We start from the raw sequence: 18,712 nt of genomic DNA, 5'->3' as shown, positions 1-18,712 counted from the left end.
GGTACTGTCCACTCAAACATGTCTATTGGTTTTAATAATTTATAAGAAAGTATGACTAAAATTAATAAAACATTCTTCCCAAAAGGCTAAATGACCACAATGCTAATCACTTAAGTAACCACTTAGGTAATTACATAGAAACTTTTGTGGACAGCGATCCAGCAAAAAAAAAAAGAAAAAGAAAAAGAAAAGAAAAACACTCATTACTCAGAGGTGAAATAGGCTCATCCATCAGTGTGGCAGATTATTTGCTAAGAGAGCACCAGAGAAGCAATGAATGTATCCAATTGTCTTATGCCTTCTTTCAAGAAGAATGGATTAATCTTCTCCCCCTACCTTTTGTGGCATGTAAGCTCTCTGAGATGCATTCCCTACTGTTTCTCTGCTGAAACTGTGTTTCATGTTAGAAGCAATCAATGTCCCTTTTAATAACTTAGGGTTGACCAACAATAGGTCATTACTTCATGGTTAATCAACTGATGACACTTTAGTACAATGATTTATTTCAGGGCTAACAACTCTACTCTGTATCCCTGCAATGAAGAACTCCATGGTGGCAGGGTATCCTGTTGTTGAGGAAAACATACTTCAAAGTCACATTAAAGGAAAGGCAGACAATGTAACTCCCTGATATTTCCAGCTCACCTGCCAAATGTCCTCTTGGCTGAATCTTTGATCTGAATTTGGATGATGGCATGGGAGCGGGAGGAGTCTGCATTAACTCCAGTGGCCCCAGTGCTGCGCTCCTTGCTGCCCTTTAAGATCACCTGAAAATAAAGTCCACAGGATGACTTCCTCTAGGAGTAAACAAAAGCCTCCGGCTACTAAGAGTTGGCTAAGAGCAGTAGACAGCAGACATATAATTGTGTCAGTGCACTGCAGTTTTTTCTGTCCAGGTGGAAAACTGCTCAAACACTAAATTATACCTAGTTAGTACCCAATGACAATGAAAACAATGTGAAATACTAATCCTGTGGAAGAACATTCCATAGCTTAAGAGCTAATTTACTTCTTGATCTCATATGCTCTTTTTAGTATCTTTGATGGATTTAGCCTAACTAAAATCCCCAGGGCATAACTTGGCTCCAAAGCAAGGTCTCATAATACCCATCTATCTTAGTAACTGAGGCAAAGCACATAAATGTGCATTATAGAATGACTAATCACATCCACCTGTTCTACCAGGATGCAGTCATAAAGGCCAGGCCCGATGTAGAAATACGAAAGTGATGAGTTACTGTAATTACCATGAGCCCATGATTTCCCTTGAGACTAATCCTCACTCACCCTAGACTGGGAGTAAAGACTAACAGGAGTCCTTCTGGCTATCATGGAATGGGGCAGGGGAGGTGAAGCCTCAGGATTGGCCTGCAGCCACCGAAAACGCAGCCATTTAAGAACATGCTGCCCTTATTTTGGACAGTGGTATGAGTGTTAGTTACTGAGAATAAAAAAGGCAAAACAAAATTTTCTTGAAATAGGGGCTTACTCTGTTACCCAGGCTGGAGTGCAGTGGTATGATCATAGCTCACTGCAGCCATGACTTCCTGGGTTTGAGAGGTACTCCCGGCTCACCCTCCTGAGTAGCTGGGATTATAGGTGTGCACCGCCACACCTGGCTAATTTTTAAAATTTTTTTGTAGAGACACGGTCTTACTATGTTGCCCAGGCTGATCTTGAACTCCTGAGCTCAAGCAGTCCTCTCTCCTCGGTCCCTCAAAGTGGTAGGATTACGGGCATGAGCCACCGCACCCAGCCACAAAGAACTTTAAAAACATTATTTGGGCCAGACATGGTGGCTCACACCTGTAATCCCAGCTTCTCAGAAGGCTGAGGCAGGAGGATCACTTGAGCCCAGGAGGTCAAGGCTGCAGTGAGCCGTGATTACAGAGCAAGACCGTGTCTCAAAAAAATAAATCAATAAAAAATTAAAAATAAAGAATTAAAACTATTCATCTTTAAAGCAATAAAAGGAAAGGGGGTAGCAGTGGACAATATATTTCTTATTCTTTTTAAATAAAGATACAAAGACAAGGTCTCACTATGCTGCCCAGGCTGGCCTTGAAGTCCTGGGCTCAAGCAATCCTCCCACCTCGGCCTCCCAAAATGCTGGGATTACAGGTGTGATATATTTCAATGAAATTTTAGAATGTGGAAAGACAATGAAGGGATGGTAACTGACAGCAATGAAGTTATAAACTAAGTAAGTAGGAAAGGGGGGAGTCAGTCTATCAGCCCATTAGGACCCCTAAGAGGGGCTCAGACTCTGGAAGCACCAGGTACTGTTGGGATAAGGCAAAGATACACACAGTCAGTGATCAGAGCAGTAAAGCCCTTGGTGAGACATTCCCCATTCATCCCCACCCTGTGCAGGAGGCAGAAGGTATAGTCTCCAGAAAATGGGAACCAGAGACCAAAGAGGACTAAGCACCAGGCACAGTGTGGGGCAGAGTGAAGTGAGAGAACTTAAACAAGGATTAAGTAAAAGCAACACACCAGCGTTCCCCAACATCAGCCCTCAGCCACAATTCTCTGGAGAAACCCTCACTCCCAAGCCCTTCACATGTTTACATTTTGGGGACTTCCCCGGCAAAGCCAATTAACTTTCAACCTATAGTGAGGCTTAATGATCAGCAAGCACACCTCCGACACACAAACTTTGTGACTGTTATTTTTTTAGTGCCTCATACTTAAACGTGAATAGAAAGCCAAAGCCACCAGCATGAAAACACCAAACCAAAAGAGGCAATAGACAAAGCACTTGGAAATTTAAAATATGATAAAGTAAAAATTGTATTTAAAAGGTAGTAAGATTTAGGCTGGGCATGGTCGCTCATGCCTGTAATCCCAACGCTTTGGCAGGCTGAGGCAGGAGGATCACTTGAGCCCAGGAGTTCAAGACCAGCCTGGGCAAATGGTGAGACCCCCCTCTCTACAAAAATTAGCTGGGCGTAGTAGTGCACACCTGTAGTCCCAGACAGGAGGCTGAGGCAGTAAGCTGCACTCCAGCCTAGGGGACAAAAATCCCATCTCTTAAAAAATAATCACCTACTATCAAGTTCAGGGGGAAAATTAATTAAATAAAATAAAAGGTTGTAAGTTTTAGGTTTTTTGTTTGTTTGTTTTGGAGTTGTAAGTTAAGGATATGTCCCAGGAAACAAAACATAAACAAGATCTGCACTCTCATGTTTGTTGCAGCCCTGTTCACAATAGCCAAGATTTGGAAGCAACCTAAGTGTTCATCAAGAGATGAATGGATAAAGAAAATGTGGTGCTCGTACACAATGGAGTACCATTCAGCCATGAAAAAGAATGAGATCCTGTCATTTGCAACAACACAGATGGAACTGGAGATCATTATGTTAAGTGCAATAAGCCAGGCACAGAAAGACAAACATCACATGTTCTCACTTATGTGTGTGATCTAAAAATCAAAGCAATTGAACTCATGGACATAGATACTAGAAGGATGGTTACCACAGAGGCTGGGAAGGGTAGTGGGGATGTGGGGGTAGTTAATAGGTACACACAAAAAAGAAATAATAAGACCTACTATTTGACAATACAACAGGGTGATTATAGTCAACAATATTTTATTGGCTGGGCATGGTGGCTTACACCTGTAATCCCAGCACTTTGGGAGGCTAAGGCAGGTGGATCACTTTAGTGCAGGCCTTTGAGACCAGCCTGGCCAACATGGTGAAACCCCATCTCTACTAAAAATACAAAAATTAGCCAGGTATGGTGATGTGCACTTGTAGTCCCAGCTACTTAGGAGGCCGAAGCACGAGAATTGCTTGAACCTGGGAGGTGGAGGTTGCAGTGAACTGATATCGCACCACTGCACTCCAGCCTAGGCAACAAAGCAAGACTCTGTCTCAAAAACAACAACAACAACAACAACAACAATATTATTTGAGGCCAGGCCTGGTGGCTTATGCCTGTAATCCCAGGACTTTGGGAGGCTGAGGTAGGGATCGCTTGGGCCCAAGAGTTTGAGACCAGCCTGGGCAACATAGCAAGACCTCATCTCTACAAATTAAAAAAAGAATAACTGGGCCAGGCACGGTGGCTCACACCTGTAATCCCAGCACTTTGGGAGGCCGAGGCGGGTGGATCACGAGGTCAGGAGATCAGGACCATCTGGCTAACATGGTGAAACCCCATTTCTGCTAAAAATACAAAAAACTAGCTGGGCATGGTGATGCACGCCTATAGTCCCAGCTACTTGGGAGGCTGAGGCAGGGGAATTGCTTGAACCCAGGAGGCGGAGGTTGCAGTGAGCTGAGATCGCACCATTGCACTCCAGCCTGGGCGACACAGCGAGACTCCGTCTCAAAAAAGAATAAGAGCCAGGTGTGGTGGGTCACACCTGTAATCCTAGCACTTTGCGAGGCCGAGGCAAGCAGATCACTTGAGGTCAGGAGTTTGAGATCAGCCTGGCCAACATGGTGAAACCCCGTCTCTACTAAAAATACAAAAATTACCCAGGTGTTGTGGTGCATGCCTGTAATCCCAGCTACTCGGGAGGCTGAGGCAGTAGAATTGCTTGAACCCAGGAGGTGGAGGTTGCAGTGAGCTGAGATCGTGCCATTGCACTCCAGCCTGGGGGACAAGAGTGAAACTGCATCTCAAAAAAAAAAAGAGAATAAGAAAGTCCTATTTCATTTTTTTCTCAATCTCTCACCATTTTAATTTATATCATATTGAACATAGTCACAGTTTCCAAATTAAGAATCCAAAAGTTGACAGAGCCAAACTTCAACAATAAGACATAAAATATCTTAACAAGTAGTAGTGGTTTCTTTTTAGAAATTTAATTAACTAAAAATATTTTTTCCATGATCTAAGCAATAGTATGTTTCTAAAGATTATCTGTATGTGAGATGTAAAATCAAAATTCAGAATCATACTTAAATACACCCATTTTGTAAAAAGTTTGCTAAAAATTTAAAGAGACAACATGATGAATCCTTTTGTAAAGAGAAGAATCTGCTAATTTATAAAGCTAGATCATCAACTATATGGCTACCACCTTTATGCTAATGAAATCGTAAGAGTTACAGTGGTAATCTCTTATACTGGATATGGCAAGTGCTGAGAAAAAAGCACTGCTGACTAAGCTCAGATGCTGGGTAAGACACTTAAGGCCAGCGCTGTGACTGAACCATCTGGTTTAAATGCACTTTCTGGCCCTGGCTTCTCCCTGTCCCTTTCACTTCATGTTTACACAGGCTGGGATGCAATGCTAATGGATCATCATAGATTGGTATCGTTCCTTTTTCAAACTTTTTTTTTCTTCATTAGAAAAGACAAACTTACTGTGGAAAACTTGGAAAATATAGGAAAAGGATTAAAGAAGAGAATATATATCCCTCATAATCCCAGTGATTATAAAATTCTGGTATATTTCCTTTTAGAGTTTTAGATTTCTTACAGCTCTTTTTTTTTTTTTTTTTGTCATTTACAAATCCTATGAAAAGACAAGGGAGGTCTTAAACCTTTACATTTGTAAAAGCAATATGTCTGACTCATAAGGAAAGGAACACAGAGAAGCTAAGTGACTTATACAAGGTCACATAGGTAGAATATGGTCAGGCCAGGAATAAAAGCCGGATATCCTCTTCTATATGTGAGTAATGATGTTACTAATGATGCTAGTCCACTGAGACCTAGTGAGAGCTCAGAGAGGCCTCAAGACCATACTTCGCAAGGAAATGTGGATATGAACAGGAAATGCAAAGGGTGGCCCTGTGGTTCTTCCTCAAGAGTGTCAAAAAAGATTGGCTTCTGAGATTGTGTTACAGACTTTTGAACTTGGGTTTTCACTGCATCTTGTACACCATAATGTACTGGGTATCTCTAAGTGCATCTCAGAGACCTAACATGTTGAGATGCCCTTTCCTGGTTAAATATATTTTAGAGAAGGCATGAGGAGTTTCTGGTCCTTGGGCCAATTTTTTCCAATAACAGCTTGCTATAGTCATGCCTTCCAGAAACTATATAATAATGCACCTGAGCTATGAACAGTAAAAATGAGGCAGTCTGTGAATATCAAAGTCATCACATTTTTGTAAATGACATATACAACTGAAGTATAGCAGTTAAAACGGTGAAATCTGGAGTCAGGTTGCCAGGGTTCACATGCCAGCTCTACCATGTGGTTGTGTAGACTACCACAAGTCACTTAACTTTTAAGGGTCTCAGTTTCTTATCTATAAAATGGGAATTATGGCCAGGCACAGAGGCTCACGCCTGTACCCCCAGCATTCTGGGAGGCTGAGAAGGGCAGATCACCTGAGGTCGGGAGTTTGACACCAGCCTTGCCAACATGGTGAAACCCTATCTCTATTAAAAATACAAAAATTGGCCGGGCACGGTGGCTCACGTCTGTAATCCCAGCACTTTGGGAGGCCGAGGTGAGTGGATCACCTGAGGTCAGGAGTTCAAGACCAGCCTGGCCAACCTGGCAAAACCCTGTCTCTACTAAAAATACAAAACTATTAGCTGGGTGTGGTGGTGCATGCCTATAATCCCAGCTACTCAGGAGGCTGAGGCAGGAGAATCACTTGAACCCAGGAGGCAGGGGTTGCAGTGGGTCGATATCCCACCACTGCACTCTAGCACCTGGGCTACAAAAGGAGACTCCGTCTCAAAAAAAAAAAAAAAAAAAAGAAAGAAAGAAAAGATACTAACGGGGCCGGGCACGGTAGCTCATGCCTGTAGTCCCAGCACTTAGGGAGGCTGAGGCAGGTGGATCACCTGAGGTCAGGCGTTAGAGACCAACATGATAAAACCCCATCTCTACTAAAAATACAAAAATTAGCCAGGCGTGGGTAGTGGGCACTTATAATCCCAGCTACTCAGGAGGTTGAGGCAGGAGAATCCCTTGAACCTGGGAGGCAGAGGTTGCAGTGAGTCAAGGTCATGCCACTGCACTCCAGCCTGGACAAGACAGCAAAATTCCATCTCAAAAACAAAACAAAAAGAAAAGATACTAAATAACTAACATCTTTGTGTAAACTTCTAAAACTTAAACTATTTTTTTTCATAAATGTAAAACAATCAGAGTTTCATGGAAAAATATAGCTTTAGAGATCAACATGAAATATCATGGGCTCCCTAGTGCAAACCAAAAAAAAAAACAAAAAAAAAAAAAACAAAAGGAAGGAAGCAGATAAGAGAAAGAAAGAATCTACTTGGGGGAAATGCAAGTCTAGGAGGTGAGCAAAATTAATGCAATCACCTTTAAAACTACTAAGCCCCCTTTTCCTCTCACTGCCTCCTCCTTCTCAAACTCCTTCCCTAACTAAACTCTGTCGGGCAAGTTTCTAAATCTAGGTTCTCTAGAGAGAACATATTATGTGCATAGTAAAATGGGTATCTGCTACAATAGGAAGTAATGAAAACTGGGCCTGGTGTGGTGGCTCATGCCTGTAATCCCAGCACTTTGGGAGGCTGAGACAGAGGATCACTTGAGCCCAGAAGTTCAAGACCAATCTGGGCAACATCTACACAAATTTTTTTTTAAAAATTAGCCAGGTGTAGTGGTGAACACCTGTGGTCCTAGCTACTCAGAAGGCTGAAGTGGGAGGATCGCTTGAGCCCAGGAGGTTGAGGTTGCAGTGAGCCATGACTGTACCGCTGTACTCCTGCCTAGGTGACAGAGTGAGACTCTACCTCAAAAAAACGAAACGAAAAACTGTGGTGGTGCTGGGAAACATCATTCAGGGACTTAATAAGAATAATGCATGTGGAAAGTTGAGCCAGCATCATACTATAAATTTTATGTATGTTATCTCACTTCCTTCTCCCCATCTTCCAACCCAATCATCTACCATTATCTACATGTTTCAGGCTCAGAGAGATAAAGGATATGCTCAAGGATACATGGCACTGTAACTGGCTGCCCATTACAGCCAAGGCAATGATAAAACATGAAACAAGTTTATCAAAATTCCTAGGAATGAATACCTCTGACTATATAAAATGGGTGTAGGAATGACTTTAAAAAACTGTGAATCTCTAAAACTGAAAACATGCCCATTAATTGTCTGACAAAATCTCGATTCCAAATCTGGGAAATGTGATGAGGCAGTGAGTCCTCTGTAAAGGCAGGAAGTTCTGGTGCCTGCATTGGCAAGAAATCAAATACACTGGGAAGCAGAAACTTCCTGGAGGAAGGACAATCTCATTTGAATAATGAAGCTACCAGTTGTGCAGGCAGGCCATGCCTGAGTAATCCTGAGGGTGATCTGAGAGGGTAACACTCCAAGATGACACTTGAGCAAACACATGGGTGACACCCGAGCGAGTATGAACAGTGACATCTGAGAGTGAAATGTGACACCTGAGTTAGCAAGTGCTGTTGTTTCAAGTCAATAAATGTTTATTTATGAGGATAACTGTGTCAGGTATCCATAAATTATATAAACTTTCCACCTTGATCTCAGCTGGCTCCCTCCTTGTACAACACCATATGTACTGCAGACTGAGGGTATCAATGGCAATAATATGTTGACTAACAAGGAACTTTTTTTCTGCCTTTCTTAGGAACCATACTCTAGAATAGAACAGTGCCATAAACTCTTCCAGGATGCAGGGGTTGACTCAACACCAGACTGCCAGCATTTACAGTCTAAAGGCAATGAAGAGTCTTCTTCCGAGTGTTTCCTTCTTTCCCCTTTATAATCTTCAGTGACAAAGGAATCCTGAGGACCAGACTCACCTGATGCTCCTGGCCAAATGTGGGACTGGCTGGAGGTAGGGGCAAGAGGACCACAGGGAACAGAGTATGAGAAACAATTTCCTTAGGACTCCACAGCGGAGGAAGTTCTGGGGAGAATGGTCACAGCCCCAGGGCAGCCCTTCAGCATGTCCCACACACTTTTGTTCTGTGCCTACCTTTGCAATCACTAGAAAGGGGCTCTTAGGTGACCCTCTAAAACAGACACACTCGGGCACTATACTCAGGTTTTGGATCCTAGGACCCAGGAATCTAATAACGCAAATGTGAAGTGTCATCCCTTAAGCAAAATTTACCTACAGCATTTGTCTCAGGAAAAAGAAACTTAGAAAAAGATATATACCAATGATGGGCTACTATGCCACTGCACACACCCAAGTCCCAAGTATTAATTTTGAAAAAGCAACAACAAAATTTTCCACAAACTCTGTTATCTGAAGATTAAACAGTCCTTTAAACACCTAATTTTAGGCAAATGATAACAGAAGACATTGTTATCAATGTATTAATTCATTCAGTGAGTGTCTTTTCTCTTCTTTTGTTTTTTGAGATGGAGTCTTGCTCTGTTGCCTGGGCTGGAATGCAATGGCACGATCTCTTGTCACTGCAACCTTTGCCTTCTGGGCTCAAGCAATTCTCCTGCCTCAGCCTCCCAAGTAGCTGGGATTACAGGCGCCCACCACTACACCTGGCTCATTTTTGTATTTTTAGTAGAGGTGAGGTTTCACCATGTTGGCCAGGCTGGTTTCAAACTCCTGACCTCAAATGACCTTCCAGCCTCGGCCTCTCAAAGTGCTGGAATTAACAGGCGTGAGCCACCGTGCCTGGCCTCTCTTAATTTCTTAAGAAAAATTGATTTCTAATTATGCACTATAGGTAGTATAGTATAATGAAAAGGGCTTCAGAGTGAGATAAATCCAAGCTGAAATCTTTGCTCTGCCAGCTGTTAGCTATGTGATTCTGGGTTATCACTTGATTTTAACCTCAGTATTTTCATCTCTTAGAGAAGTTTACAATATTTACCTTGATTTTGTGATGATTAAATGGGGTAATATTTGCAAAAACCTCTAACAAAGCATTTGGTAGATAGTGCTCACTAAACATTTGCAATTATTATTAGAACACAGTGAAAAGGAAGGCAGGAAAGATCAAGAGTAGAATCAGCTAGAGAGGCTTGAACTTTGGCATTCGCTGGAGGCATTTCTACAATGCCAAACCTGACTGCTTTCCTTGGTCCCTTAAGCTTGGTTGAAGACTCAGATACTTCTCCTTGGAGGAGTGTACCGTGAAGCTATACGAAGCTAAGTCTTGTCAAGTGCCTGGCCTATCCTTCTAGTCCTCTCCCTTCTACTCTAGCCAGGTTTATTGGATGTACTAGAAGAATGACTGCAATGGCTGCATGTTAGAATCACCTGGGGAGCTTTTAAAATAATACCCATCCTCATACTGCTGGTGGGAGTGTAAAATGGTAAAGTCACTTCGGAAAACAGTGTGGCATTTCCTAAAAAAAGTATGGCCCAGCGATTTCACTCCTAGGCATACACCCAAGAAAATGGAACGCATTTGTCCACACAAAAACCTTTGTACATGAATGTTCACAGCAACATTATTCATAATGACCAAAAGTGGAAACAACCCAAATGTCTATCAGCTGATGAATGGATAAATAAAATGAGGTATCCATACAATGTAATATTATTCAGCCACAAAAAGGAATGAAGTCCTGACACATGCTGCAACATGAATGAACTCTGAAAATAAACTAAGTGAAAGAAGCCAGAGACAAAAGGTTGCATATTGTATAATTCTGTTTATATGATACGGACAGAATTGGCAAATCCACAGAGATAGAAATTAGTGGTTGCCAGGCACTGGGCGCAGGAGAAATAGGGAGTAACTGCTAATGGAGTTTCATTTTGGGGTGATGAAAGTTTTCTGGAATTAGTTAGTGGCAATGGTTGCATAACTTCACGAATATACTTTAAAAAAATCACTGAATTGTATACTTAAAAAAAAAATCCCTCAGGGAGGATGCACCATTCCTGCAGGTCTTGCACTGCCAAGTCAATGCATGGAATGGACAGAGCAAGCTCCTACTCCATCTCCCTGTTCCAAAAATCCATTTAATAGGTTGTCCTTGAATAGAACATGTTAAACTGCTGAGAAAAGATACTACATTTTCTATTCTGAAACATTGGTCTTAAAAAAAAAAAAAAGATACTACATTTGATCTTAGCCAAAAGACTGAGAAACAATGAATTGTATGCTTTAAAAAACTGAGCGGGGCGCAGTGCATCACGCCTCTAATCCCAGCACTTTGGGAGGCCAAGGCTGGTGGATCCCCTGAGGTCAGGAATTCGAGACTAGCTTGGACAACATGGTAAAACCCCGTCTCTACTAACAATACAAAAATTAGGCAGGCATGGTGGCAGGAGCCTGTAATCCCAGCCACTCAGGAGGTTGAGGCAGGAGAATCACATGAACCTGGGAAGCAGAGGTTGCAGTGAGCCCAGATCGCGCCATTGCACTCCAGCGTGGGCGACAACAAGAGCAAAACTCCTTCTCAAAAAAAAAAAAAAAAAAAAAAAAAGAATATTATAGCCGGTCATGGTGGCTCATGCCTGTAATCCCAGCACTTTGGGAGGTCAAGGTGAGAGGACTGCTTGAGTCCAGAAGATTGAGACCAGCCTGCGCAACATGGCGAAATCCCACCCCACCTCTACTAAAAATACCAAAAAAATTAGCCGGGTTTGGTGGCACGCACCTGTAGTCCCAGCTACTCAGGAGACTGAGGTGGGAAGGATCACCTGAGCCCAGGGAGGTTGAGGCTGCAGTGAGCTGAAATCGCGCCACTGCACTCCAGCCTGGGCAACAGGAGTGAGACTCTGTCTCAAAAATAAAAAATAAAAAAAGAATGAATATTATGGTATGTGAATTATATCTCAATAAGAAAATTATATTAAGAAAACCAGTGGATCATACACTTTAAAAAAGGTGAATGTTATGGTATATGAACTACATTTTAATTTAAAATAATAATAATACCCACACCTGGGCCCCACTCCTGAGGGATTCTGATTTAATTGACCTGAGGAGGACACAAGCAAGCATTAAAAGATATTATGATGAAACTGGGAAAACAAGCCACAGAATGAGACAACATGCTTATGATACAAATAACCAACAAGACTCATATCCGGAATATACAAATCGGCAAGGAAAAGACAGATAACTCAAGATGAGGAAAAGACCCAAACTGGCATTCCCAAAAGAGGAACTCCAAATTACAAGTTAAAAATATGAGAAAATATTCAATTTTATTCTCAATCAGGGAAATGCAAATTAAAACCCCACAATAAAATATAATTAAACACTCCAGACTGGCAAAAATTCAAAATATCTATCAATTGAAAGTGTCTGCAAGATGAAGCGCAACGGGATTGCTCGTATACTGCTTGTAGGAATGCACACCACTCTGGGAAACAGTTGGCAGCATTTAGTGTAGCTGAAAATATGGGCCACTGTGCCTGTCATCCCAACACTTTGGGAGGCTGAGGTGAGAGGATTGCTTGAGCCCAGGAGCTTGAGACCAGCCTGGGCAACATGGTAGGACCCTGTCTCTACAAAGAATAAAAAAATTAGCCAAGTGTGGTGGCATATGCTTGTGGTCCCAGCTACTTGGGAAGCTGAGATAGGAGGATTGCTTGAGCCCAGGAGGTCAAGGCTGCAGTGAGCCACGTGTTGACGCCACTGGACTCCAGCCTGGGATGGACAGAGCAAGACCCTGTCTCCAGAAAAAAATAAAAATAAAAATAATAAAAATAATAAAAAAAGAAAAAGCATATCATCTGACCTAATCATTTCATAACTAGGTATATATCCTAGAAAACCCGTGTGCTCTGTACAGAAATACATGTATAAGCACACTCACAGCTGCAATGTTCCAAATAACTCTAAAATAGAAACAACCTCAGTTGTTTATTAACAGGAGAATGTATAAATAAATTGTGGCATATTCCTATGATAAAACACTCTACAGCAAATAAAAATGAAGAAAACTAATGCCAAATGCAAAAACCTCAATGGAACTGAAAAGCATAATATTGAGCAAAAGAAACAAGACACCAAAAAATACAGTGTAGTTCTACTCATGCCAAGTTCAAAAACAGATGAAAACTAAGTTAGATGGTTTGGGGATAAATACATAGGTAGTAAAACTATAACAAATAACAAGAAAGTGATTAGCACAAAAGTCAGGATAATAGGAGGGTGTTATTGGAAAGTCACACAGGGGGTTTGTAGGGTGCTGCAATGTTCTATTTCTTGATCTGAGTAGCTGATTACAAGCGTGCTTGTTTCTTTATACTGTACATACTTAGGTTTTATGCATTTTTCTGTATAGTGCTATTTTTCACAATAAAAAAGGTTAAATCATTTTTTAAGTAAGCAAAAAAAGGCTCCAAACAATCTAATGTAAAGCCAGGGTTGAGGAACACTTCCTTAAAGGAAGGTTCACCAGAAATCTATTTGTACTTATGTAAATAAATGCCCAGAAAGTGAGGAGCGCCTCTGCCCAGCCACCCATCGTCTGGGAAGTGAGCAGCGCCTCTGCCCAGCCACCCCGTCTGGGAAGAAGTGAGGAGTGCCTCTGCCCGGCCGCCTTGTCCGGGAAGAAGTGAGGAGCGCCTCTGCCCGGGCGCCCCGTCCGGGAAGAAGTGAGGAGCGCCTCTGCCCGGCCGCCCCGTCGGGAAGAAGTGAGGAGCGCCTCTGCCCGGCCGCCCCGTCCGGGAAGAAGTGAGGAGCGCCTCTGCCCGGCCGCCCCGTCCGGGAAGAAGTGAGGAGCGCCTCTGCCCGGCCGCCCCGTCGGGAAGAAGTGAGGAGCGCCTCTGCCCGGCCGCCCCGTCCGGGAAGAAGTGAGGAGCGCCTCTGCCCGGCCGCCCCGTCTGGGAGGTGAGGAGCGCCTCTGCCCGGCCACCCATCGTCTGGGAGGTGAGGAGCGCCTCTGCCCGGCCACCCATCGTCTGGGAGGTGAGGAGCGCCTCTGCCCGGCCACCCATCGTCTGGAAAGTGAGGAGCGCCTCTGCCCGGCCACCCATCGTCTGGGAGGTGAGGAGCGCCTCTGCCCGGCCACCCATCGTCTGGGAGGTGAGGAGCGCCTCTGCCCGGCCACCCATCGTCTGGAAAGTGAGGAGCGCCTCTGCCCGGCTGCCCCATCTGGGAAGTGAGGAGTGCCTCTGCCCGGCCACCCATAGTCTGGGAGGTGAGGAGCGCCTCTGCCCGGCCACCCATCGTCTGGGAAGTGAGGAGCGCCTCTGCCCGGCCACCCATCGTCTGGGAAGTGAGGAGCGCCTCTGCCCGGCCACCTGTCGTCTGGGAAGAAGTGAGGAGCGTCTCTGCCTGGCCACCCCGTCTGGGAAGTGAGGAGCTCCTCTGCCCGGCCGCCCCGTGTCTGGGTAGAAGTGAGGAGCTCCTCTGCCTGGCCGCTCCGTCTGGGAGGTCTACCACGGAGGCCAGAAGCAATGTGGGGGCTGGACGTGGTGGCTCACGCCTGTGGTCCCGGCACTCTGGGGGGCGAGGCGGGTTGATCACTTCGGGCTAGGAGTTCGAGACCAGTCTGGCCAACTTGGCGAAACATGAAGAATACAACAGACAAACCAACCAACCAACTCAGTGACAACAAAACAGGTCTACCCTGGAGTCATACTCTAATTTTTTCTATTTTCCTCCCTTTCTGATCCTTTATCCCACTTTCTTTTTCTTCCTCTTCCTTCTCCCTCTTCTTTGTCAAATAGAGGATTGAGTTATTATCACTGATCCATATAAAGTCCCTCTCTCATTTATTTTAACTCCCACCCCCATTTCTATTCCCCGACTTCCCATGTGCAACCTTCCTAATATGTTTGATACGCATCTTTTTGTTTGTATGTATTTTTAGAAAATGTTTATTGTTTTTGTATGCAAAAAAAATTAAAAAAAAAAATAATAAAAAAATAAAAAAATAAAAAAAATAAATGCCCAGAACAGGAAAAAAAAAATTAAATATTTTACTGTGGACAGTGGATAGCTCAGTGGGGAACAGGGGAAGTGGGGTATGTACAGTAAGTTAGAGGGGCCTTTACTATCTTCTTACATATTTCTGTAATGTTTAAATTTAATGATAAGTATGACTTTTATTACAATAAAAGAATAAATTAATAAAAGAAGCAGATTGAAAAATTCCTTCGGAAGGACACATAAAAAAACTAGTAAAATTAGTTGCTCTGGAAAAGGAAATGGAAGTGGGTATTTTCACTTTTGAATTTTGAACTCATGTGATAGTATTACTTATTAAAAATTGTATTTAAAGTAAGGGCCAGGTGCGGTGGCTCACGCCTGTAATCCTAGCACTTTAAGAGGCCAAGATGAGAGGACTGCTTGAGATCAGGAGTTCGAGACCATCCCGGGCGACACAGCAAGACACCATCTCTACAAAAAGTTTTTAAAAATTAGCCAGGTCTGGCTGGGCGCGGTGGCTCACGCCTGTAATCCCAGCACTTTGGGAGGCCATGGTGGGCGGATCACGAGGTCAAGAGATCAAGACCATCCTGGCAAACACGGTGAAACCCTGTCTCTACTAAAAAATACAAAAAATTAGCTGGGCGTGGTGGTGGGTGCCTGTAGTCCCAGCTACGCGGGAGGCTGAGGCAGGAGAATGACATGAACCCGGGAGGCAGAGCTTGCAGCGAGCGGAGATCATGCCACTGCACTCCAGCCTAGGTGACAAAGTGAGACTCCGTCTCAAAAAAAAAAAAAAAAAAAAAAATTAAAAAAAAATTAGCCAGGTCTGGTGGCATGTGCCTGCAGTCCCAGCTACTTGGGAGGCTGCAGTGAGCTATGATTACACCTCTATACTCCAGCCTGGGCAACAGAGCAAGACCCTGTTGCTTAAAAAAAAAAAAAAAAAGTGAAAAGAATTTAAAGTGCAAATATTTGTCTCCAGCAGCTTTTCCCAGAGCCTACTGCCATAGAGAAACACATTAGCAGCATTTGAAACTGGCCCAATAAGGCTGGGCGCGGTGGCTCACGACTGTAATCCCAGCACTTTGGGAGGTCGAGGCGGGTGGATCACCTGAGGTCAGGAGTTCAAGACCAGCCTGGCCAACATGGTGAAACCCTGTCTCTACTAAAAATACAAAAATTAGCTAGGTGTGGTGGTGGGAGCCTGTAATCTCAGCTACTCAGGAGGCTGAGGCAGGAGAATTGCTTGAACCCATGAGGCAGAGGTTGCAGTGAGCCGAGATTGTGCCATTGCACTCCAGGTTGGGTGACAGAGCAAGACTCCATGTCAAAACAACAACAACAAAAAAAAGAAACTGGCCCAGTAGTAACCTTCCAATGAATTAAGTTCTCCCACATGCCCTACGTCCCACTAATCGTGAGAGAAACCCTATAGAGAAACAAGCTATCCTCTCAGAAAAGAATTCACATTTTACAGATGTGAAGTGGTGGGCCTGTCATTGCCCTTTGCCTAAATATAAGTCCACTGTACTTGCTTAGTAGCAAAATGAATTTGTTCCCTGTACTTACACTGTTGTGGTGGGGTAATAAAGAAGGAAGAATTAATTACCTCTAAGAGGAGCTCCACACTGTCCACCTGAAGCTCTTGCAGTCCCACTATCTGCACCATGTGCTTGCTATCTTCTCTTGCGAAGAGCCTGCAGATGCAAGAAAGTGGTTGGTATGATGTTGCTACTAAAACAGACTTTGTTCTTGCCTCCCCAGAAACCATTCCACCATTCCTCTATTAAGTGGCAGTTTTCTGGTTGAGTGGGATGGATGCTTATATTCCTCCCAACCCCACCCTCCTGACCTCAGCCAATTCAGGGGTGGTTGTTGATTGTTGTAAAATAAATCAACAACTCTGGCTACAATTAAAAGAATGAGCACATATCTAAACTATGCTAATCAGTGGATGATGTACACCTGGCTACACTGTGATTTGCTAAGAGGTGGATATGGGATCTCTGCTGGTCCAATCAAAATAAAGTCCTGGTCTCTGGTTGTTAGATGCCTGGTGAAGTGATGCTCTCCCTTTGTCCCTGGATGTGAAACATATGGCCCTGTGGCCCTGGGAGCAGTGGAAGCCATTTTGTATCTACAAAGAGAGTTGGCTTCAGGATGAAACTAATAACACAGAAGACAGAATGAAGAGATGCAAATAAACTGGGTCCTTATTGCATCCCTGAGCTGCTGGAGTAAACCAATGCTGAAGCCCGACTGTCCTCTAAGCTTTCCAGTTATTTGAGCCAATGATTTCCCTAAATGCTTAAGCTAGTATACATGGGGTTTCCTTTTATTTGCAATGTGTAAAGAGTCCTGATACATCTTATAAGGGAGCAAGGAAGAGCTGGGCTGCATCTGAATGCCTTAGGTCTGCGTTCAAGGTAATAAATGGTTATGGTCTACCATCATCATTAAACCAGATCCACTCAGAGGCATATGTTGAATCTATCAAAGACTCTAAGATTATTTTTCCCTCTTAATAAGATACTGATTAGGGTTAAGAACGGAATTCCACTTCATAATTTAAAATACAAGAATTATTTTCTCAAAAATAATTTTTTTCTCAGTCTATGCTTCATCCCAATTTTCCAGATCTCTACAGAAGGATTGGAGGGAAACAGCCTCACCAACGCCCATCGTCTCTCTGAAAACAAATCTATTAAAACAGTCAGCCTTCTGGAGTAAAAGAATCTAGCTGTTGGATGCAGTGGTGTGTGTCTGTAGTCCCAGCTATTCAGAAGGCTGAGGCAGGAGGATTGCTTGAGCTCAGGAGTTTGAGGCTGTAGTACGCTATGATCGCGCCTGTGAATAGTCACTACGTTACAGCCTGCATAATGTAGCGAGAGCCCATCTCTGTCTAAAAAAAAAAAAAAAAAAAAAAGGAAGATCTAACTTTTAGAGCCCTGCTGTCATTCCTGGGCATATTTCCCAGGCCTTAATCTCTGAGCCTACCCCAGAAAGATTCCTCATGGGCAGCCTAAAACGTACTTCAGTTTTTATGCAAGGGTATAAAAACAATTTATCTTCTACTTCTAGGAACTAATTTTAAGATCCTTAAGCTTTGTTTTCCAGTTTAAGTGGCAGACTGAACATACATACTTTTGTCTACCCTTGTCAAAGCCCCACTATTATAGAAAATAAATCTTATTAAAAAATTGGTCAGGCACAGTGGCTGAAACCTGTAACCCTAACACTTTGGGAGGCCTAGAGAGGAGGATTGTTTGAGCCCAGGAGCTTGAGAACAGCCTGGGTAAGTAACATAGGGAGACTCTGTGTCTACAAAAAATAAAAATTAGCAGGGCATGGTAGCATGTACCTGTAGTCCCAGTTACCTGGGAGGCTGGGATGGGAGGATCACTTCAGCCCAGGAGGATGAGGCTGCAGTGAGCTGTGGTGGCACCACTGTACTCCAGCCTGGGCGACAGAGCAATACCTTGCCTCAGAAAAAGAAAAAAAAAAATCAACAGGGTAAAGCATAACAGGATAAACAGGAAAGGGTGCCATCAATGGACCAGAACATTTCAGAAGCCCCAGAAAGGTAGGAAATAGATATTAGACAATTAAATGGATATATATATATACATGAACCCCACAGGCCATGACACTTGTAGAATAAGCATAGGTCTTCCCTAGTGAGCCTCAGAGAAGCATCAAACCCTAGAGTTAATATATGCCTATTCCCCTGCTACAACTGAGGAATGCAAATATACAGGGCAATAAAATAATCTGGGCAATTCATTAAAGAAATGCGTTCAGAAAGAGCTAGATATCTTAACCTCCCTTCACCCAAACAACACACACACACTCACACACACACAGCACAATGGCTTTTATTCTATGGCAATTCTTCTTTAAGGGAAGTGGGCATTCTGACTGGAAAGGGCGCCTAATGAGGGCATTGGAGCTTGATGGAGAAGCTGTGAT

General features: G+C 43.4%; 1 protein-coding gene and 1 pseudogene across 8 annotated transcripts in view; both read right to left on the bottom strand.

Annotated features, from left to right (window-relative positions):
- Window positions 1-18,712, bottom strand: part of KIF24 (kinesin family member 24) — an 80,712-nt gene that overhangs the window by 18,671 nt on the left and 43,329 nt on the right. For 6 of the 8 annotated variants that reach the window (XM_055293865.2, XM_055293864.2, XM_055293867.2 and 3 more), the window contains 2 exons: window positions 16,353-16,440; window positions 646-767 (listed from right to left, as the gene is read on the bottom strand). In XM_055293865.2, coding sequence (XP_055149840.1) covers window positions 646-767; window positions 16,353-16,440 — 210 coding nt within the window. The remainder of the gene's footprint in view (window positions 1-645; window positions 768-16,352; window positions 16,441-18,712) is intronic. The other 2 variants (XM_055293868.2, XM_055293869.2) reach the window with 1 other exon arrangement.
- Window positions 10,773-11,002, bottom strand: LOC129490945 (uncharacterized; annotated as a pseudogene).

This window comes from Symphalangus syndactylus, chromosome 9, assembly GCF_028878055.3.
Source record: "Symphalangus syndactylus isolate Jambi chromosome 9, NHGRI_mSymSyn1-v2.1_pri, whole genome shotgun sequence".
In the NCBI taxonomy this organism is placed as follows: Eukaryota; Metazoa; Chordata; class Mammalia; order Primates; family Hylobatidae; genus Symphalangus; species Symphalangus syndactylus.
Note: the sequence above shows the minus strand (reverse complement) of the source record. Positions and strands in the feature narration are given on the sequence as shown.